At 45.7% G+C, this 21,175-nt stretch overlaps 1 protein-coding gene across 2 annotated transcripts; it reads right to left on the bottom strand.

The window, feature by feature from the left end:
• Positions 1-409: 409 nt before the first annotated feature.
• LOC123168806 (phosphoserine phosphatase, chloroplastic) lies at positions 410-4,250 on the bottom strand. Of its 2 annotated transcripts, none has more exons than XM_044586671.1 (8): positions 4,096-4,250; positions 3,211-3,453; positions 2,976-3,108; positions 2,698-2,805; positions 2,008-2,101; positions 1,507-1,656; positions 1,371-1,424; positions 410-735 (listed from the first exon to the last, which is right to left on the bottom strand). In XM_044586671.1, exons 2-8 carry the CDS (start codon positions 3,431-3,433, stop codon positions 592-594), a joined length of 906 nt encoding a protein of 301 aa, XP_044442606.1. In that variant the 5' UTR covers positions 3,434-3,453; positions 4,096-4,250; the 3' UTR covers positions 410-591. The 2 variants fall into 2 exon arrangements, with proteins under 2 accessions (XP_044442606.1, XP_044442608.1); XM_044586673.1 differs by lacking the exon at positions 4,096-4,250 and adding an exon at positions 3,743-4,035.
• Positions 4,251-21,175: the final 16,925 nt, after the last annotated feature.

Here is a 21,175-nt window from a genome sequence, read left to right as displayed (position 1 = left end):
AGTCTGTAATATATCAACGCAAAGAAATTGTTGCTGACGTATGTCCAGTTCGTGTAAGTTAATGGAATGCATTTTGTGTTCCTTTCAAAAAAAAAATGTACACTGTACCAGAGACAAATAGATGGCACATCTCAGTGTCTCAAAATGAGTCCATCCGACACTGAGTTCTTTAACACATCTCCATATTAAAGATTTGAGCCTAACTTTAGAGACCACTTTTAGAAATAACTATCAGGCACAACATAGAGTTCCACACACAATAAGTAATGTTTGAGAAAAGTTTCAGATCAAATCAGCAGAACATCAATTTCAGGTTTTGCTCATATATTTCTGAGTGCATAAATTTTAGAAATCCAGGTTGTCGACGGTGGATTTGCAAAAAAAAAAAAAAATAAGTTGACGACGGTGCTACAGGTACATAAACCAGGTTTAAATAGTTGCAATATCAATATTGAATTTGAGCTTCAGCTCCAGCACCATCTCATGAAAGGCATGATGGAAATGTGAAATACCTACAATTAAGTAATGTAGCTAAACACAAGCTTGAGCACATACATATCTTTCACGGTGTGAACAGTGAAAGATTCAGAATTACTGTGAGGTATTGAACTGCGGCAATTCAGAAATTAGCTCTTGAAATTCAAAGACAGTCCAGTCAGCTTTGGCTGCAACTGCTTCTCTCATCTGGACACCTGCGTAACAGATGAACAAGTCTGCTCCACCAGGTTGCCGAGCCTGCAAGGACACATGTATATAAATTAAGCTACACACATTTTGTCCATTCCTCATAGAGGTAGCTCCTTCATCGCACTAAAATTAATAACACTAAGTATCGGTTAAATAGCTGCGTACACATCATTCATAAAAAGATCATATGTTGGTCTTTGATGTTAATTAAATGCCTTGTATCAATATTTAACATGTCGTTAGGAAGTCACAGTAGTTTTGTCCCCCGCACCCCCGTACTCCTAAGTACTACCTCCGTCTCAAAATATAAGACATTTCTGTAGGCTAAACGAGTAAACGTCTTACATTTTGAGACAGAGGTAGTACTAAGTGATGTCATTGTCTCACAGGATTTAGGATCTGTAAAAGGATGAGCTAGTGCAGTCTGCACTTATAGCCCTTCTTGCCACCTCATTTTATTGAAGAAATTCGCTCTCCTGTTATTTACATCTCTAGTCACATAAAGAAGAGAACAACATGCAGCAAACTAATGTGAGATTGAAAAACACAAACAGCGAGAAAGGAGTTGCAAATAAACAAATCAAGCTACATCAACTGGCCCATCAGATAAATGAATCGTGTCAATATGTGCTGTTTACCCAAAGAAACATATTTATTTTCAAAGGAATTATCCAGAGATGTACCTCAAGATCAGTTGCACCATCTCCAATCATAACCAGCGTCTTGTAACCGCGATCCTGAACACATGGAACAAGGTCACTTACGGGGCTAGAAATTAAGAACATGAATGCAACATCGGAAGTTACAGTTACACTAAACCTGTCTTATTTGTTGCACTGCTACTGCTTTACCCCCACTTCGAGAAGTGGGTTCTGTGGTATCAAATCCAGCATACTCTCCGGATGTACCAAATAGCAGTCTGTTCGCTATGATGTTTTCAGTAGGAATGCCAAGCTCAAATGCCACAGGCTGGAAACAAGACAAATAGAAAACTAAGGGCTGCTTTATGCATGCATGTGAAAATTCAGTCGCAAAATTATATTTACAATTTTCTCAATAAAAGAAAAAAAGGAATTATATTTTTTAGATCGGGAGAAGAAATATATCCTTGTTTAATGTTCCAACAAATAATATAGATGGGAATTTTAGCACTAATGTCTGTATTCAAACTATAGATATGTTAAAAGTAAAGCTTGGTGTGACTGTGACATCCAAATATAACAATTATCAAAGTTTGAAGATTTTTGAAGGACAGGCAAATTTGAGCATGTTCTGATATTCCAAAAGTACCAATAGTGCAGCCAATTAGTGAAGATATACCTCGATCATTTGTCGGAAACCTCCTGACACAAGGAACACTTCAGTATTATTAGCTATTAACGTTTTAATCAAATCAGTGATTCCAGGAGAAATCCTGCAGATACAAACATATTGCTTTTGATAAACACGTGGATGAACCAAGAAAATGAACAATGTGGGTATCTAACACGAAAAATTACATCTGCTTTAGTGCTGAATAAATGACTAACGAATACCATCTTAGCATTATTCTGTAGTCAGAGATATTAGGAAATCTCTTATTAAGACACGGACACGCGGTAAATAAGTCGGAAGAATTATGTTGTGGTTGCAGGGCACGTAACGGCCTAACGGTGGAGACTCAAGTGGTATAAGCAGGTAGTATTTTGTATCTCATTTAGTGGTATTAAAAAGAACTTAAGACTATATGGTGGTATTATCCTGAAATGTTGTTTTTCTTGTGGTACCAAACCAATTTTGCATATAGTGTAGCTAATAATTTTCATATTGGCGTAAACAGAGAAGCCGAGTGAAGCCAGCTAGGAATTCCTAAGATCGTTCTGTTATGTTCAGTGGCACATATCTTATCATTCCAAATTAAGAATAACAAAGCTGTGGAATCTCAAAAGATCCATCTAGGAAGCAAATACGGCAGCTAAATAGTGATTAACTTCTTGAATCAACTTGAAGTTCAGACTTGAATAAGGTTACCTGGGTGGCCTCTTCTCCAAACAGTCCTGAACTTGGGACAGAGATGGCTTGATTAACGAAATCCGGGCAGCAAGAGCATCTTCAAATGGAATGGTCCCTGTCATTGCCCTGAGAACATTAGACCAAGGTTAGTTCTTCCAAAGATATTACTCCCTCCGATCCAAAATAAGTGTCCAGTTTTGAACTGGGGTGGTATATGATCGGAAACTGCGACACTTATTATGATTGGAGGTAGTATATGCTAAGCACTAACATACTGCGGAAAACGTGACATTTACTTCGTCGTCCACTCAGCAACTGCCTGCCCAGCCCCACAGAAATCAGCAAGCTCATCTATACCCTCATCCAAGCATACAGTGCTATCCACATCGAAGCAGACCGCATCGGCATTGCGCCATGTCTTGAGAACCTCTGGACATAAGCAAAAAAATCATTACATGAGCTAACCTCTATGCTTCTTGGAGATGCACATCGCTTAACCAATTAAAGGAATTCTCAGTAAATACTACTAACCTTTGGAAGGCTGGCGGTTGGCTAAACAAGAAGAGGAAGGATGCTTGGAAACGTCCATTGCTGCTGCTACCACGGCACGAGCTTGAGAGAGTTTGGCACAAGGGAAGAGTGGGTTTGCAGCTCTTATCGCTAACTGTGAAGTCTGTGGTGATCGAACTGAAGATAATGGAGAAACAGACAGAGCATGCCGTGCGCTGGTGCGTACACTGATTGGACTGGCCATACCATACACACCTGCCCTGCCTGCAAATCAAAAGGAAACATCATTAGGCCAAAAACACGACCACCAAGATCATGTTACTCCAGCCAGCTTCAAGAGAAGACAACATTTACTGCAGCGCGACTGGCACAAGGGAAAAGCCCCAGCCCCTAGCCCTGCTCGAACTCGTTGACGCAAAGCATCAAACAGCTCGTGGGCATGTGCCCCACGGTGCAAGAAGTGGCGAACACCGACGCGGGACTAAAATTAAGCTTCATGCAAATGGAGGCAGAGCACGGAGAAATTCGTATGCATGGCAGGCAACAGCATTACGGCCTGGTCTATGATATCTTCTCTGCCGAGACCGGCTTGCTGAGTGCCTGCCACCGGGGCCGATGTCCGCGCCCTCCTCACGCTGAGCCGCGCGCGCGGCCGCTCGCCTCGCCCTGCTCACTGCGGGCCGCGGCCGTGTCGGGGGGACGGCGCGGCGCACCACCTCCGACGGCGGCAGTACAGGCCAGAGCAGGGGTTCCACGGCGGCCGCCCTGCCCTGCTCGTATGGTGGGTCCGCGTGCCACTAGCCAAGGGCCATGGCGGACAGAGAATCTGGGAGAGGGCGGCTGGCGGCATGGATGAAATCTAGCAAGGAACGAAAAAAAATATCGGATCGTGATCCGGGAACTCACGCTTGCTTGCAGAACAGAAGAATATTCTTCGTCCGGTCGAATGGCGCGCCCAGGTACGATATCAAGGATTTGCAGAACGAAGGAAGGTTGGTGAGGGGCGGAGTGGCGTTCCTCACGTGAGGGGCGGAGTGGCGTTCCTCACCTACCTACCACGTACCTGAACTATGTTGCCATCCACCGATGACAAGTGGGCCTACTGACTGGCTCTTGTTACCATCCACGAATGCAGGAAAATACAACTATTGCCCGTCCAATATCGGAAAATACCCCTGATACACCTGGTTGGAGATGAACCTGATAAAAATGTTTCCGGAATTTTTTAGCAATTCAGAAAAAAGTCAACAATCTTCGAAACTATTTTACGAACAAGCTTGATCTACTGGCGTACTCATATAAAAATTTCGACAAAGAAAAACTCAAGTAAAAAATCTGAGCGAAAAAAAACAGTTTTCTAGGAAAATATATAGTGAAATATAACTCTAATGCAGTGCCGATTTTTTTCCGCCAATAATATCCCGAAAGTCGTTTCTTCCCAAAAAGTTATACGCAAGTGTAACGCTTGAGCAAGTTTGTTGTAAAAAAAAATCTTGAATTTTCGACATATTTTGCAATTACTATTTTTTTAAACCCGGGTGCACCTACCCATAGGTTCCATTCGCCCCCCTACGTTCAATATCTCTCTTTGACGACTCAAAAAAGATTTCGCTTTGCAATAGGCATGTACCATCGGTTCTTTTGGGGGGAAATCGAAAAAGGAGAAAGTACAACCTAGTGAAGTGGACAAGAGGAATGCATGCGGCCAGGTTGTCGACCAGCCGCACATGGAAAAGGCAATTGTGCCATTTGATGATGTAGCTCCAACGGGGGCGACAGTGGAGGTGGTGACAGGGGTAGGTGGTGGGGAAGCGAATACGAGCATGCAAGCGAAAGTAACAGGTCCAGAGACCGCTAGTAACCTGACAATGCCAAGTGTGGCGCCCCATCAAGCACAATGAGTTGTATAAGATGGACCCGTCGGTGGTGTGGCCAACAAACCATCAGTTCATGAATTGGTGTGCCTTGTTCAGAACACCAATGAAAAATTAGTCTTTTATGTGAAACTAGACATAAAGCAAATAAAGTTTGTTGTTTACGTAGTATGTTTGGTTTGACTGGTTTTGCTGGCATTTAAAGTAATGATCTTAGCGGTGGTTTAACTCTTTTATGGTGTGATCAAGTTGATGTAGAAGTCAAACAAGTTAATGAAAGATTTATTGATGCTTGCATCCGTGTGTCTCCAAATGCCCGCCTTTGACGTCTGACTTGTGTGTATGGCGAACCCTGAGTGGAGAACCGACATCACATGTGGTCCTTGATGCAAGAGCTGAAAACGAAGTTCAATCTGTCGTGGTGTGTGATGGGCGATTCTAATGTAGCCATGTGGTCATTCGAGCACTTCTCTGCGACACCAAGAAATGAAAACCTGATTCTTGCATTCCAAGTAGGGATGGCACCCGCAGGGTTTGGGTACGGGTGGAGCCATCCCATACCCTTATCCGTCATCCCAAATCTTACCCATCATCCGTACCCATACCCGTTGATGGGTACAATTTTTTCCCATACCCGTCAACCATCAGGGTAAATGGGTACCCGCGGGTAAAATTACCCAAATTTGCAACACATCAATTTGAGCATTACATAGTCATGAACAACAACTTATAATAAAAATCTATAAACAACAACACATCATGACAGCAACGCATACTCGTTCGTGGGCTAGCTATTGTGGTACAGCGGCCTAACATGAATGCATGATGAGGTCCTTTTTAGGGCTGTGGGATTTATGTACATATAATATGTTTAATATCTGAATAAATAATATATAAGGCCTATTTGCCAGAATATATCTGGGTACATGGGTACATAGGTATGGGTTATACTAAAACATACCCGTACCCACTGTACCCAATGGGTACGAAATTTTCCTATTTATGTACCCATGGGTAATATTTGGACCCATACCCTTGCCCTAATAGGGTTTTTATCCGCAGGGTATGCGGGTTATGGGTACCCATTGCCATCCCTAATTCCAAGACGTGCTTCAAGTTTGTGAACTATCAGGTCTGGGTTCTCTGGTATTGCTCACACATATTGTACAATAATAACAGGAAAGGTAGGCGCAATGTTAAGGTGAGTGTCTGCGGAATGAAGGATGGGGTCCCCTGAGGCTACTATGATCTGTTGGTCGTAATGTTATGGTCGTCTAATGTGACACCCGAATAATTAAGCTACAGTGAACCTCTGCTAATGATGCCACGTCACCTCGGTTACTGTTGATAATCTCGCGTTAGTTCGAAACCGGTTCGAATTCAAATTCAAAATTAAGCAAACAATAAAAGTTTTCAAATGTCAAAACAAAGATGTTCGGAGTGAACCAAATAAATCATAAGCAATTATGGTGGAGGACCCATATCTAAATAAAATATGTAAATACACAATAGTAGATAAAACAACGACAAAATAATTATTTAAATGCTTTTAAATACTAAGCAAATATTAAACTAGTTCATTTGGTCACCAAGCTTGTTGAGGTAGTGGCATATGTTATTATGCTAATTTAGGAGTAGGGGTTATATTTTTGTAGAACTATTTGCTAACAAAAAGGAAACACAAAAGAAGAATAAATGAAAACTAACAAAAAAATAAAAAGGAGAAAAAGACTTCCCCCCCACTGGGCCGACCAGCCCAACTGGCAACTAGGCCACCAGGCCGGCCCGCATCGTCGCCCAGCCTACATCCCCCCTCGGTCCACCCCGCAAACCCTAACCCTCCACTCTCCCCACGATCCCCCCACTTCCCCCGATCCCATCTATATCTCTCGATCTGGATCGGGCCGAACCCGGCGCCCCAACGCGCCGGAGGCGTCCCCGACTCCACACCGGGCTGCCCCGTCACCGAACCTCCTCCCCGTCGCCGCCCGTCGCTCGATGGACGCCTCGCCTTCCTCCCCGAAGCCCCACTCGCTGGACCGCCTCGTCCCCACCGACGCCGCCCTCGACCTCTTCGTCCCCGACGGTGTTGGCCTCGCCGTTGCGGACTCCGGCCACCCCCAAGCCGCCTCGAGCCCACTTCCCCCTCCCTACAGCTTCGCGGTGAGCCGCCGTGCCGGTTGCGCCTCCCCTCTCCTCCCCCCTCTGTGCTCTCGTACTCCGCCGCGGTCGCCGCTCGCGCCGTGCGACCCGGCCACGCCCGATGCACGTACCCGCGCACCGCCGTCCTCCCGATAGCAGCGTCCGCCGTGCCCCCCTTGCGCGCCCACCTCCAGCCGCTGTCGCCGCCGTGACCGTTGTCGTCCCCTGCTGCGCCACTCTGCCTGCTGCTTCCGCCGCCGTTGCTCGCCCCACCTGCCGCGCGCGAGCCCTGCCCCGTGCTCTGCTGCACCCTGTCCTGCTGGTCGGGGCTACCAGCTCCGCCCGCCGTGGCCGCCGGCCAGCCAGCACGCGCCCGGGTCCGGTGACCCGACGCCCACAGCCCCGTTCGGTTGCCCCAGCCGGGTCCTGGCACCCGAGACCCGCAAAGGCCCCTGGGGCCTATGACAAACGGGGCCCAGCCCCAGAACGTTTTAATAAAAAATGAAAATAAAAATGAATTAATAAAATTAATAATTAACTAATTAGTGAATTAATTAAGATAATTAATTCGATTTAATTAATCTAATTAATTATTGATTAAATAGTAATTAGATTAGCTAAACCCTAATTAACCTAAACAGTATATGACAGGTGGGTCCCGCACGTCAGTTTGACCAAGTCAACTGCACAGTTGACTGCTGACGTCAGCATGATGTCATGCTGACGTCATCTTTTACTATTCTGGATAATGTTGATTAAATTAATTAAATAAATCCTAAAATGATTTAATTTATTAAAAATTAATATAACATAATCCGTAACTCGGATGAAAATACTTTCTACATGAAAGTTGCTCAGAACGACGAGACGAATCCGGATACGCAGCCCGTTCGTCCACCACACATCCCTAACATATCAAACTCGCAACTTTCCCCCTTCGGTTCATCTGTCCGAAAACGTGAAACACCGGGAATACTTTCCCGGATGTTTCCCCCCTTCGTCGGTATCACCTATCCCTGCGTTAGATCACCCCTGGCACCGCGTATTACCTTGTTATGTTCTGTGATGCTTTGTTTGCTCCGTATTTATTTTTTCTTCCCCTTCTTCTCTCCGGTAGACTACGAGACTGACGCCGCTGCTGGTGCCCGATCGACTACGTTGTTGACGACCCCTCCTTCTCGGCTGAGCTTCCAGGCAAGCCCCCCCTTGATCACCAGATATCGCCTATTCTTCGCTACACTGCTTGCATTAGAGTAGTGTAGCATGTTACTGCTTTTGGTTAATCCTATTCTGCTGCATAGCCTGTCATTGTTGCTACAGTTGTTACCCTTACCTGCTATCCTACTGCTTAGTATAGGATGCTAGTGTTCCATCAGTGGCCCTACACTCTTGTCCGTCTGCCATGCTATACTACTGGGCCGTGATCACTTCGGGAGGTGATCACGGGTATATACTATATACTTTATATACATGACACATGTGGTGACTAAAGTCGGGTCGGCTCGTTGAGTACCCGCAAGTGATTATGATGAGGGGGCTGAAAGGACAGGTGGCTCCATCCCGGTAGAGGTGGGCCTGGGTTCCTGACGGCCCCTGACTGTTACTATGTGGTGGAGCGACAGGGCAGGTTGAGACCACCTAGGAGAGAGGTGGGCCTGGCCCTGGTCGGCGTTCGCGGATACTTAACACGCTTAACGAGTTCTTGGTATTTGATCTGAGTCTGGCCATTTGGTCTATACGCACTAACCAACTACGCGGGAACAGTTATGGGCACTCGACGTCGTGGTATCAGCCGAAGCCTTCGTGACGTCAGCGACTGAGTGGCGCGCGCCAGATTGGACTGGAACGCCTGCTAGGCTAGGTCTGCTTCCGGCCGCGTTCGCAACATGCAGGTGTGCAATGGGCGATGGGCTCAGACCCCTGCGCCATAGGATTTAGACCGGCGTGCTGACCTCTCTGTTGTGCCTAGGTGGGGCTGCGACGTGTTGATCTTCCAAGGCCGGGCATGACCCAGGAAAGTGTGTCCGGCCAAATGGGATCAAGCGTGTTGGGTTATGTGGTGCACCCCTGCAGGGAAGTTTATCTATTCGAATAGCCGTGTCCCTCGGTAAAAGGACGACCCGGAGTTGTACCTTGACCTTATGACAACTAGAACCGGATACTTAATAAAACACACCCTTCCAAGTGCCAGATACAACCCGGTGGTCGCTCTCTAACAGGGCGACGAGGAGGGGATCGCCGGGTAGGATTATGCTATGCGATGCTACTTGGTGAACTTACCATCTACTCTCTCCTATATGCTGCAAGATAGTGGTGGCCAGAAGCGTAGTCTTCGACAGGATTAGCTATCCCCCTCTTATTCTGGCATTCTGCAGTTCAGTCCACTGATATGGCCCTTTACACATATACCCATGCATATGTAGTGTAGCTCCTTGCTTGCGAGTACTTTGGATGAGTACTCATGGTTGCTTTTCTCCCTCTTTTCCCCTTTCTATACCGGATTGTCGCAACCAGATGCTGGAGTCCAGGAGCTAGAGATCCCGAGGATGATTCTACGTGGAGTTCGGCTTCGAGGAGTAGTTAGGAGGTCCCAGGCAGGAGGCCTTGCCTTTTCGATCGTTGCTACTTTTGTGCTAGCCTTCTTAAGGCAAACTTGTTTAACTTATGTCTGTACTCAGATATTGTTGCTTCCGCTGACTCGTCTATGATCGAGCACTTGTATTCGAGCCCTCGAGGCCCCTGGCTTGTATTATGATGCTTGTATGACTTATTTATGTTTTAGAGTTGTGTTGTGATATCTTTCCGTGAGTCCCTGATCTTGATCGTACACGTTTGCGTGCATGATTAGTGTACGGTCAAATCAGGGGGTGTCACAAGTTGGTATCAGAGCCAACTGCCTGTAGGAATCCCCCTTTCCAACTCCTTGGCCGAAGTCGAGTCTAGTCATTGAAAAACTTTTACTAACATGGCTGTGTGGCTTACGGGCCCACGTCGCCATTGGGTGGTATTAGGATCTTTTACTCCTTGTCTATTCTCTAGGACTCTGATCTCTCTTCTATTCGGGTTAAATGAAATTTTGCTAAATCTAACATTAGGATATCGTTATCACTTTCACCCGGAGAGCCCCTTATTACTGATGATCGTCTGCTGCACGTGAAGACCCTTAAGATACTCTCCGCTCTTAACCCGAGAACTTGTGTTCATCGCTTTTGCAATTCCTTTTCATCGATAAACGCCTATAGATAACCATGTATACTCGCCATTCATACAATGTTTCCTAGTTGATCTTGTTATTACAAGATACCCCGAAATTCTCTCTGTTGTTCCGAGAATCCTTTGAGCTTACTGCCTTGCTGTTCTTTGTCACCTGAATACGCCTATGGATAATTCTCGAACTTACTGAGTATCCGCTCATCCCCAGTTGATTCAAGTATTTCACAAAAGTGTTCAAAATACCATTTGATCTTCCGAAAATCCTCAGGAGCCTTTTGCTCTTGAAATTCTTGCTTACTTGCATTATGATTAATCTTAAGTCTCGTAATCTTATTGGCATCTCTTGTCATTATCATTTTGAGTCCGTTGATTCAATCTGTTGCGAATGCTCGCAATCCTCAATCAGAGCCTAGAATTCATCCTTCCGGCTCAAACGTCATTTTAAACATGAGCTGGATCTCGACTGATCAAATTGTCGTCGTTTGTACCCCTAAGCTTACTCAAGTTATCCATCCTTAATCAGAGCATTTGCTTCTGATCCTTTGATTTGGAAACTATAATTCCTTTACATGTGAGCTTTGAATTAGGTAGTTGCTTCTATAATCCAATGCCTTCACATTGTTTCTTCCTATGGTTGTGTGCCGATACTCACATCAGCTCCGCTATGGACCGTCGGATCCTTTGTTGGAATATCATCCGACAGTATCTTTCGTATGCAAAAACCTCGAGAAGTTCTTTCCTTGATACACAATGCCTTCAGTAAATTGTATCCTCTCGTTTTGTCACCCATGCTCTACTATCGAGCTTGAGTTATTTACCCCTGAAGTTTGTGATATATGTTTCCACGATGCCCCGATGGGTTGAACCTAGGCCTTCCTTAATATGTGTGACCTCGAAAGTTTTCATGAGTCATACTCTTCTGGTATTTTGCTAGATAAAATTTCAACATTACAACTTCTTCGAAAATGAGAAGTGAATGAAAGGTTATGCATTAGAGAAGTGGGAGTCGACCTTGAACTTTGTGTTCATGCCCATGGACACGATGTAGATCTTATCATTAACAGCTTCTCTTAAATCAATTATTCCCTTGGTATAAGTTCATCTTATATCTGGGATCTGGCCTTTTGCAATCATGGTTTCGACCATGTTCTCCTTTAAATACCATTTCTCGTACAAGTTTAAGCACTTGTCTTCTGTAGAGCAATACCCCAGTCCAACCTTTACTTTGGTTTGTCGTCGAGTGTTACCCCCCTGGTATCTCGAGATTATCACGGAACTGCATAACTTCTTATGAGTTCTCCATCAAGTATTACATTCTCATTGATTCCAATTTTTCACGGGCTCCGAGTTATTAAACACTCAAGGACATCGATAACTGAATCGAGTCCGCATCATGATTAAACAACTCTTAGTAATCTCCTTTGCTTACGAGTTCGTACTCGATCACATCATCCCTAGCCTGCTCGGCTATGTCATTATCGTGCCGATTTTAACTGTGCTACCTGGTCCTTACCAGCGCACAAATTTCGACAGTGAGCTAATCTTGCGTCGATCTTCCTCGTCATATCACTTCTCCTTGAACAGCAAACTTGATTTCGAGTTTGTGTCCTACCCGTGGTTCCAATAAACCTTTCGTTTTCATCATTCCTTTGACTTGATGTCATCGTCGATCAATTACATCTTCTTGAAAACCTCTCGACAAATTTGTCGTGATCATTGTCAACAATTTGACTTCTTCCAAGTTGTGTGTCGAAATTCAGGATGAGAAATACCATCCTTGCCCCTCGATGAATTGTGTTATCATCGACAAGCATTCTTGCCTCCCCCCAACACAAACTTGTTCATGTTTTGAGTTGTACCTTGATTTCCTTGCTATCTAGCTTATACTGTGTTCTTACCTCGAAGTATTACCATCTGTATGTCGAGGATGTTGTGAGAATTGCTCCACCTCTTAGAAATTCCCGGTATGATGATACTTCTCACCATCACCATTCTTCCTTGGTCCTCGTGTTGTTTTTAACCAGGATACCAATATGCTAAGGATACTGCTTGAGTTCTGTACTTCTAGCAACCCTATTGCTTTGAAGTTAACAATCGACAGTTCGTTCTTAGACTGCTGGTTATTGAATCGTCACTCTAACATTGATCTTGCCGCCTAAGGTCATATTTCGGGCACACCTTTCAACTAATGATTGATGGTGTATGTTTTCCTCGAGCATACAACATTATATCATTTGAATTGACAAGTGTCATCTTCTTGTTCACATTATTGTGGAAATCCATCTGTTTGGAATTCTCGATGAATTGTCGCTGAGCCCATCAGCCACCTCCTCATCCTCCCCTTGGGTTAATGATGAACTCTTGTTTTAGAACTCGCTTCCATAGTTCATTTCCTGAAAATCTTACAATGTCATCTCGTCAATTGTGTTGCAACTTTTCTCCTCGGGCCTCACTAAGTCTGAGTTATGCTGAAACCAATCAGATCTGAATCTCGGTCAGATATGATGGTTGGAATATATTTCCAAGAGTTATAACATTGGTCTTATGTGACCCGGTAAGGTGATGTCGTGCCTAGCACACCTGGCCGGTTGGCCCTATTGTTATAGATTCCTTTTCAGCAAGGTTATCCATTCTTCCATGAGGAAATTGTAAGACTTATTCTACAAGTTATTCCTGATGGATCCTTTGTGTTTCCAAAGTCTGATCTTCACCTGATGACCATGTCAATGCTATCTCAAAGCATGTCTAAGGTACTCCGATTTTCAACAAGAACATTTGAAGCCCAATGCTAAAGGTTTCCTGCTCAATCATCCAAACACCGCTGTATGGGTAATGTCATAAAATTTCTCTCCCCTTACCTAAAGAGTTTTCTACATTATATCCTGTCATGGATATCATGCTCTGCTTGTCCTTGGGAAGGATATACCCTTGAAATATGTGTTTAAACACATTTTCCTTTCCATTGTTCTGTTTACTCTGATAATCATATTTTCCTTTCCATTGTTTTGTTTAACCTTTCTTGTAATCTGACTTAGCTGAGCAGAGATAATTCCCTGCTTAGTTGAGCACCTCGTTGTACCACTCTCTCAGTAGACCATGTTACTTTTGTTGATGACATTTCGGTAGCCACCGATGGATGAGAACCTTGCCTATTGGTCCGCCTCGTTTTAACGAGAAGGGAAAATGGTTCTCGTCGTCCCTCGTCCTTGGTACCAACGTGTTGCCGACATAACTGACAGGGTACTCTCTGACATGCCTTGCTATCATGACCGTGCAAGATGTCACTGCTCCTATAAAAAAACCACATGGTGGGCCCATAACCCACAGTTCCACAAGATCGAAACCTGACTCTCTTGTACCCCCATGTTGCCAAAGTTATTCCTCGCGCTTGATTTCGTATATAATTCATGGGTCATCTTCCTAGTAATATACTTTGGTATCAGACGCAATACTTATTCTCGTTGCTCTGGACCCCTTCACACTTTGTTCAGGCATCGAACGATTGCCTACTCGCTTAAACTTCTCATAGTACCTCCTTACTTTGCTCTCGAAATTTTCTTAAGTTTCAGTTCGAGAGTTACTTTCCGCCACCTTCCCCCGATGTTAGCTACCAAGTAGTCAACCTTGCAGAGGTCCGTTCTTCCGGAATAACCACCCTTTATTCTTTCGTAAGTACTATGGAGTTCCCGAAGAAAGGATGACGACTTGATCATGGTGACTTGAAGCAGAGAAATGAAGACATCAACGAAAGGGATCAACCTCTTCGAGAGGGCAACCAAGACCAAGAAGAATCGTTAGAATTTCGTAACCTAGTCTTTCCCCTTTACTCCGCCTCTTAAATCTCGGGACAAGATTTCTTGCAGTGGAGGAGAATTGTGACGCCCGGATAATTAAGCTACAGTGAACCTCTGCTAATGATGCCACGTCACCTTGGTTACTGTTGATAATCTCGCGTTAGTTCGAAACCGGTTCGAATTCAAATTCAAAATTAAGCAAACAATAAAAGTTTTCAAATGTCAAAACTAAGATGTTCGGAGTGAACCAAATAAATCATAAGCAATTATGGTGGAGGACCCATATCTAAATAAAATATTTAAATACACAATAGTAGATAAAACAGCGGCAAAATAATTATTTAAATGCTTTTAAATACTAAGCAAATATTAAACTAGTTCATTTGGTCACCAAGCTTGTTGAGGTAGTGGCATATGTTATTATGCTAATTTAGGAGTAGGGGTTATATTTTTGTAGAACTATTTGCTAACAAAAAGGAAACACAAAAGAAGAATAAATGAAAACTAACAAAAAAAATAAAAAGGAGACAAAGACTCCCCCCCCCACTGGGCCGACCGGCCCAACTGGCAACTAGGCCACCAGGCCGGCCCGCACCGTCGCCCAGCCTACATCCCCCCTCGGTCCACCCCGCAAACCCTAACCCTCCACTCTCCCCACGATCCCCCCACTTCCCCCGATCCCATCTCCATCTCTCGATCTGGATCGGGCCGAACCCGGCGCCCCAACGCGCCGGAGGCGTCCCCGACTCCACGCCGGGCTGCCCCGTCACCGAACCTCCTCCCCGTCGCCGCCCGTCGCTCGATGGACGCCTCGCCTTCCTCCCGAAGCCCCACTCGCTGGACCGCCTCGTCCCCACCGACGCCGCCCTCGACCTCTTCGTCCCCGACGTCGTTGGCCTCGCCGTTGCGGACTCCGGCCACCCCCAAGCCGCCTCGAGCCCACTGCCCCCTCCCTACAGCTTCGCGGTGAGCCGCCGTGCCGGTTGCGCCTCCCCTCTCCTCCCCCCTCTGTGCTCTCGTACTCCGCCGCGGTCGCCGCTCGCGCCGTGCGACCCGGCCACGCCCGATGCACGTACCCGCGCACCGCCGTCCTCCCGATAGCAGCGTCCGCCGTGCCCCCCTTGCGCGCCCACCTCCAGCCGCTGTCGCCGCCGTGACCGTTGCCGTCCCCTGCTGCGCCACTCTGCCTGCTGCTTCCGCCGCTGCTGCTCGCCCCACCTGCCGCGCGCGAGCCCCGCCCCGTGCTCTGCTGCACCCTGTCCTGCTGGTCGGGGCTACCAGCTCCGCCCGCCGTGGCCTTCGCGCCCCGTTGCGGCAAGCCCTGCCGTGGCCGCCGGCCAGCCAGCACGCGCCCGGGTCCGGCGACCCGACGCCCACAGCCCCGTTCGGTTGCCCCAGCCGGGTCCTGGCACCCGAGACCCGCGCCCGAGACCCGCAAAGGCCCCTGGGGCCTATGACAAACGGGGCCCAGCCCCAGAACGTTTTAATAAAAAAAAATGAAAATAAAAATGAATTAATAAAATTAATAATTAATTAATTAGTGAATTAATTAAGATAATTAATTCGATTTAATTAATCTAATTAATTAGTTTTGATTAAATAGTAATTAGATTAGCTAAACCCTAATTAACCTAAACAGTATATGACAGGTGGGTCCCGCACGTCAGTTTGACCCAGTCAACTGCCCTGTTGACTGCTGACGTCATGATGACGTCATGCTGAGTACACTATTCTGGATAATGTTGGATTTAAATAAATAATTAAAATCAGAAAATGATTAAATCTTTAGAAAATCATATAAAATAAACCGTAGCTCAGATGAAAATACTTTCTACATGAAAGTTGCTCAGAACGACGAGACGAATCCGGATACGCAGCCCGTTCGCCCGCCACACATACGTAGCATAGCAAACCTGTAACATTTCACCTCCGGTTCACCTGTCCGAAAACGCGAAACACCGGGGATACTTTCCCGGATGTTTCCCCCCTTCGTCGGTATCACCTCCTACCGCGTTAGGGCATACCTAGCACCGCGTTTTGCCTCCTTATGTTTTGTGATGCTTTGTTTGCTCCGTATTTACTGTTTCTCCCCCCTCTCCTTCTCCGGTAGACTACGAGACCGACGCTGCTGCTGCCCAGTTCGACTACGGAGTTGACGACCCCTCCTTCTTGCCAGAGCAACCAGGCAAGCCCCCCCCCTTGATCACCAGATATCGCCTATTCTTCTCTATACTGCTTGCATTAGAGTAGTGTAGCATGTTACTGCTTTCGGTTAATCCTATTCTGCTGCATAGCCTGTCATTGTTGCTACAGTTGTTACGCTTACCTGCTACCCTACTTCTTAGTATAGGATGCTAGTGTTCCATCAGTGGCCCTACACTCTTGTCCGTCTGCCATGCTATACTACTGGGCCGTGATCACTTCGGGAGGTGATCACGGGTATATACTATATACTTTATATACATGACACATGTGGTGACTAAAGTCGGGTCGGCTCGTTGAGTACCCGCAAGTGATTCTGATGAGGGGGCTGAAAGGACAGGTGGCTCCATCCCGGTAGAGGTGGGCCTGGGTTCCTGACGGCCCCCGACTGTTACTTTGTGGCGGAGCGACAGGGCAGGTTGAGACCACCTAGGAGAGAGGTGGGCCTGGCCCTGGTCGGCGTTCGCGGATACTTAACACGCTTAACGAGATCTTGGTATTTGATCTGAGTCTGGCCATTTGGTCTATACGCACTAACCAACTACGCGGGAACAGTTATGGGCACTCGACGTCGTGGTATCAGCCGAAGCCTTCGTGACGTCAGCGACTGAGTGGCGCGCGCCGGATTGGACTGGAACGCCTGCTAGGCTAGGTCTGCTTCCGGCCGCGTTCGCAACGTGCAGGTGTGCAATGGGCGATGGGCCCAGACCCCTGCGCCATAGGATTTAGACCGGCGTGCTGACCTCTCTGTTGTGCCTAGGTGGGGCTGCGACGTGTTGATCTTCCGAGGCCGGGCATGACCCAGGAAAGTGTGTCCGGCCAAATGGGATCGAGCGTGTTGGGTTATGTGGTGCACCCCTGCAGGGAAGTTTATCTATTCGAATAGCCGTGTCCCTCGGTAAAAGGACGACCCGGAGTTGTACCTTGACCTTATGACAACTAGAACCGGATACTTAATAAAACACACCCTTCCAAGTGCCAGATACAACCCGGTGATCGCTCTCTAACAGGGCGACGAGGAGGGGATCGCCGGGTAGGATTATGCTATGCGATGCTACTTGGTGAACTTACCATCTACTCTCTTCTACATGCTGCAAGATGGAGGTGGCCAGAAGCGTAGTCTTCGACAGGATTAGCTATCCCCCTCTTATTCTGGCATTCTGCAGTTCAGTCCACTGATATGGCCCTTTACACATATACCCATGCATATGTAGTGTAGCTCCTTGCTTGCGAGTACTTTGGATGAGTACTCACGGTTGCTTTTCTCCCTCTTTTCCCCTTTCTATACCGGATTGTCGCAACCAGATGCTGGAGTCCAGGAGCTAGAGATCCCGAGGATGATTCTACGTGGAGTTCGGCTTCGAGGAGTAGTTAGGAGGTCCCAGGCAGGAGGCCTTGCCTTTTCGATCGTTGCTACTTTTGTGCTAGCCTTCTTAAGGCAAACTTGTTTAACTTATGTCTGTACTCAGATATTGTTGCTTCCGCTGACTCGTCTATGATCGAGCACTTGTATTCGAGCCCTCGAGGCCCCTGGCTTGTATTATGATGCTTGTATGACTTATTTATGTTTTAGAGTTGTGTTGTGATATCTTCCCGTGAGTCCCTGATCTTGATCGTACACGTTTGCGTGCATGATTAGTGTACGGTCAAATCGGGGGGTGTCACATCTAAGGAGCAAGGAATCACGAGGGGGCTTGGATAGGCAGAGCCCGGGGTCCCTTGGCAGTCCCCCATATCGTCGGGAAGAACCTTGGATCCCGCCTACGTGTCCTCCTCCCTAGGCACGTGCTTGCTCGGTGGGCACTTCCGAGGTCATCTGAAGGAAATATGCCCTAGAGGCAATAATAAAGTTGTTATTTATATTTCATTATATCATCATAAATGTTTATTATTCATGCTAGAATTGTATTAATCAGATACTTGATACATGTGTGAATACATAGACAAAATAAAGTGTCCCTCGTATGCCTCTACTTGACTAGCTCGTTAATCAAAGATGGTTAAGTTTCCTGACCATAGACATGTGCTGTCATTTGAACGGGATCAGATCATTAGGAGAATGATGTGATGGACAAGACCCATCCGTTAGCTTAGCATAATGATCGTTAAGTTTTATTGCTATTGCTTTCTTCATGACTTATACATATTCCTCTGACTATGAGATTATGCAACTCCCGGATACCGGAGGAATACCTTGTGTGTTATCAAACGTCACAACGTAACTGGGTGATTATAAAGATGCTCTACAGGTACCTCCGAAGGTGTTTGTTGGGTTGGCATAGATCGAGATTAGGATTTGTCACTCTGAGTATCGGAGAGGTATCTCTGGGCCCTCTCGGTAATGCACATCATAAGAAGCCTTGCAAGCAATGTGACTAATGAGTTAGCTGCGGGATGATGTATTACGGAACGAGTAAAGAGACTTGCCGGTAACGAGATTGAACTAGGTATGAAGATACCGACGATCGAATCTCGGGCAAGTAACATACCGATGTACAAAGGGAATTATGTATGTTGTCATAAGGTTCGATCGATAAAGATCTTCGTAGAATATGTAGGAGCCAATATGGGCATTCAGGTTCCGCTATTGGTTATTGACCAGAGAGGTATCTCGGTCATGTCTACATAGTTCTCAAACCCGTAGGGTCCGCACGCTTAACGTTCGTTGACGATATTGAAGGAAATATGCCCTAGAGGCAATAATAAGTTGTTATTTATATTTCCTTATATCATGATAAATGTTTATTATTCATGCTAGAATTGTATTAACCGGAAACTTAGTACATGTGTGAATGCATAGACAAACAGAGTGTCACTAGTATGCCTCTACTTGACTAGCTCGTTAATCAAAGATGGTTAAGTTTCCTAGCCATAGACATGAGTTGTCATTTGATTAACGGGATCACATCATTAGAGAATGATGTGATTGACAAGACCCATCCGTTAGCTTAGCACGATGATCGTTAGTTTGTTACTATTGCTTTCTTCATGACTTATAAATGTTCCTAAGACTATGAGATTATGCAACTCCCGAATACCGGAGGAACACTTAGTGTGCTATCAAACATCACAAAGTAACCGGGTGATTATAAATATGCTCTACAGGTGTCTCCGATGGTGTTTGTTGAGTTGGCATAGATCGAGATTAGGATTTGTCACTCCAATTGTCGGAGAGGTATCTCTGGGCCCTCTCGGCAATGCACATCACTATAAGCCTTGCAAGCAATGTGACTAATGAGTTAGTTGCGGGATGATGCATTATGGAACGAGTAAAGAGACTTGCCGGTAACGAGATTGAACTAGGTATTGAGATACCGACGATCGAATCTCGGGCAAGTAACATACCGATGACAAAGGGAACAACGTATGTTGTTATGCGGTTTGACTAATAAAGATCTTCGTAGAATATGTGGGAGCCAATATGAGCATCCAGGTTCCGTTATTGGTTATTGACCAGAGATGAGTCTCGGTCATGTCTACATAGTTCTCGAACCCGTAGGGTCCACACGCGTAACGTTCGATGACGATCGGTATTATGAGTTTATGTGTTTTGATGTACGGAAGGTTTTTCGGAGTCCCGAATGTGATCACGGACATGACGAGGAGTCTCGAAATGGTCGAGACATAAAGATCGATATATTGGAAGGCTATGTTTGGACACCGGAATGGTTCCGGATGAATTCGGGCATTTTCCGAAGTACCGAGAGGTTACCGGAACCCCCCGGGGAGTCAATGGGCCTTATTGGGCCTTAGTGGAAGAGAGGAGGAGGCGGCCAGGTGGAGGGCACGCCCCCCCAAGCCCAATCCGAATTGGGGTGGGGGGCCGGCCCCCCTTTCCTTCTCTCCCTCCCCCTCTTCCTTCTTCTCCTACTCCAATTAGGAAGGGGGGAAACCTACTCCTACTGGGAGTAGGACTCCTCCCCCTTGGGCGCGCCTTATTGTAACACCCCAAAATTTTGGCCTTGTTTTGTTAATTAAATTTTCTATTTTTCTGGATTTATCTGTTGATTTCAGAACCCCTCTTCTCTTTAACATTGTGGGTTTTTACCTCAAGTGGAAACTTTCCAAAAGTATTATTGGACTTGTATGCCCTCTCAATAAAACAATTCTTTATCAGTGGATTTATTTGCATAATTGTTTCTCCTGAGCTTTATTCTTTTAAAATGATTTTTCATCAATTTGGAGCCTCTTTTGCACTGCAACCATTTGATAATTGCATGTAAAACTTTCCCCAAAATTTGGGGATGTCATGTGATATTTCCACATCACTTTTATGCAAAAATATCTTTTGGTCATTGGAGATTTTGAGCTCTACACCAAATTTTCAAATATGGTCCAGTAGGTATTTCTGCACTACGACCTATTTAAATATTCATTTAAAAATTCTTCCAAGTGTTTGGAGATGTCAGTAGATGCATATAATTCAACTTTATGCAAAAAACCATTGGTGTTCTTTGAAAAATTTGAGTGAATCAACCTCATTTTCATTCTGGTCCAGCTTAGTGATTTGTACTGCAACCCTAATTTATTTTGCTCTAGTGCCCATGATCTCTTTCCTGCTTGTAGTCCTCTCTACCAAACCCTTAAGTCCAGGAGATTGGACCCATTGGAGTACTTTTAGTCCATGCAATAATAGCCCTTAGTTTCTGCCCAAAATTGGCTTTCGCAAAAACTTGCACTATCAAGTTTCTAGTTTTGCCAAACTAACCTTGCCACCATCACCTACATCTAGGGAGACCCTGGTCTGGAGTTTTTGGCCAC

Source organism: Triticum aestivum, chromosome 7D (assembly GCF_018294505.1).
Source record: "Triticum aestivum cultivar Chinese Spring chromosome 7D, IWGSC CS RefSeq v2.1, whole genome shotgun sequence".
NCBI classification, from domain to species: Eukaryota; Viridiplantae; Streptophyta; class Magnoliopsida; order Poales; family Poaceae; genus Triticum; species Triticum aestivum.
Note: the sequence above shows the minus strand (reverse complement) of the source record. Positions and strands in the feature narration are given on the sequence as shown.

Bases quoted from the DNA above. Each gene is read 5' to 3' on its own strand.
- LOC123168806 (XM_044586671.1), bottom strand. From the start codon at position 3,433: ATGGCCAGTCCAATCAGTGTACGCACCAGCGCACGGCATGCTCTGTCT. The intron at 1,657-2,007 runs GTATATCTTCAC...TCTTGTTTCCAG, and splicing joins GTTTCCGACAAATGATCGAG to CCTGTGGCATTTGAGCTTGG. The intron at 1,425-1,506 runs GTTTAGTGTAAC...CCATGTGTTCAG, and splicing joins CAGTGCAACAAATAAGACAG to GATCGCGGTTACAAGACGCT.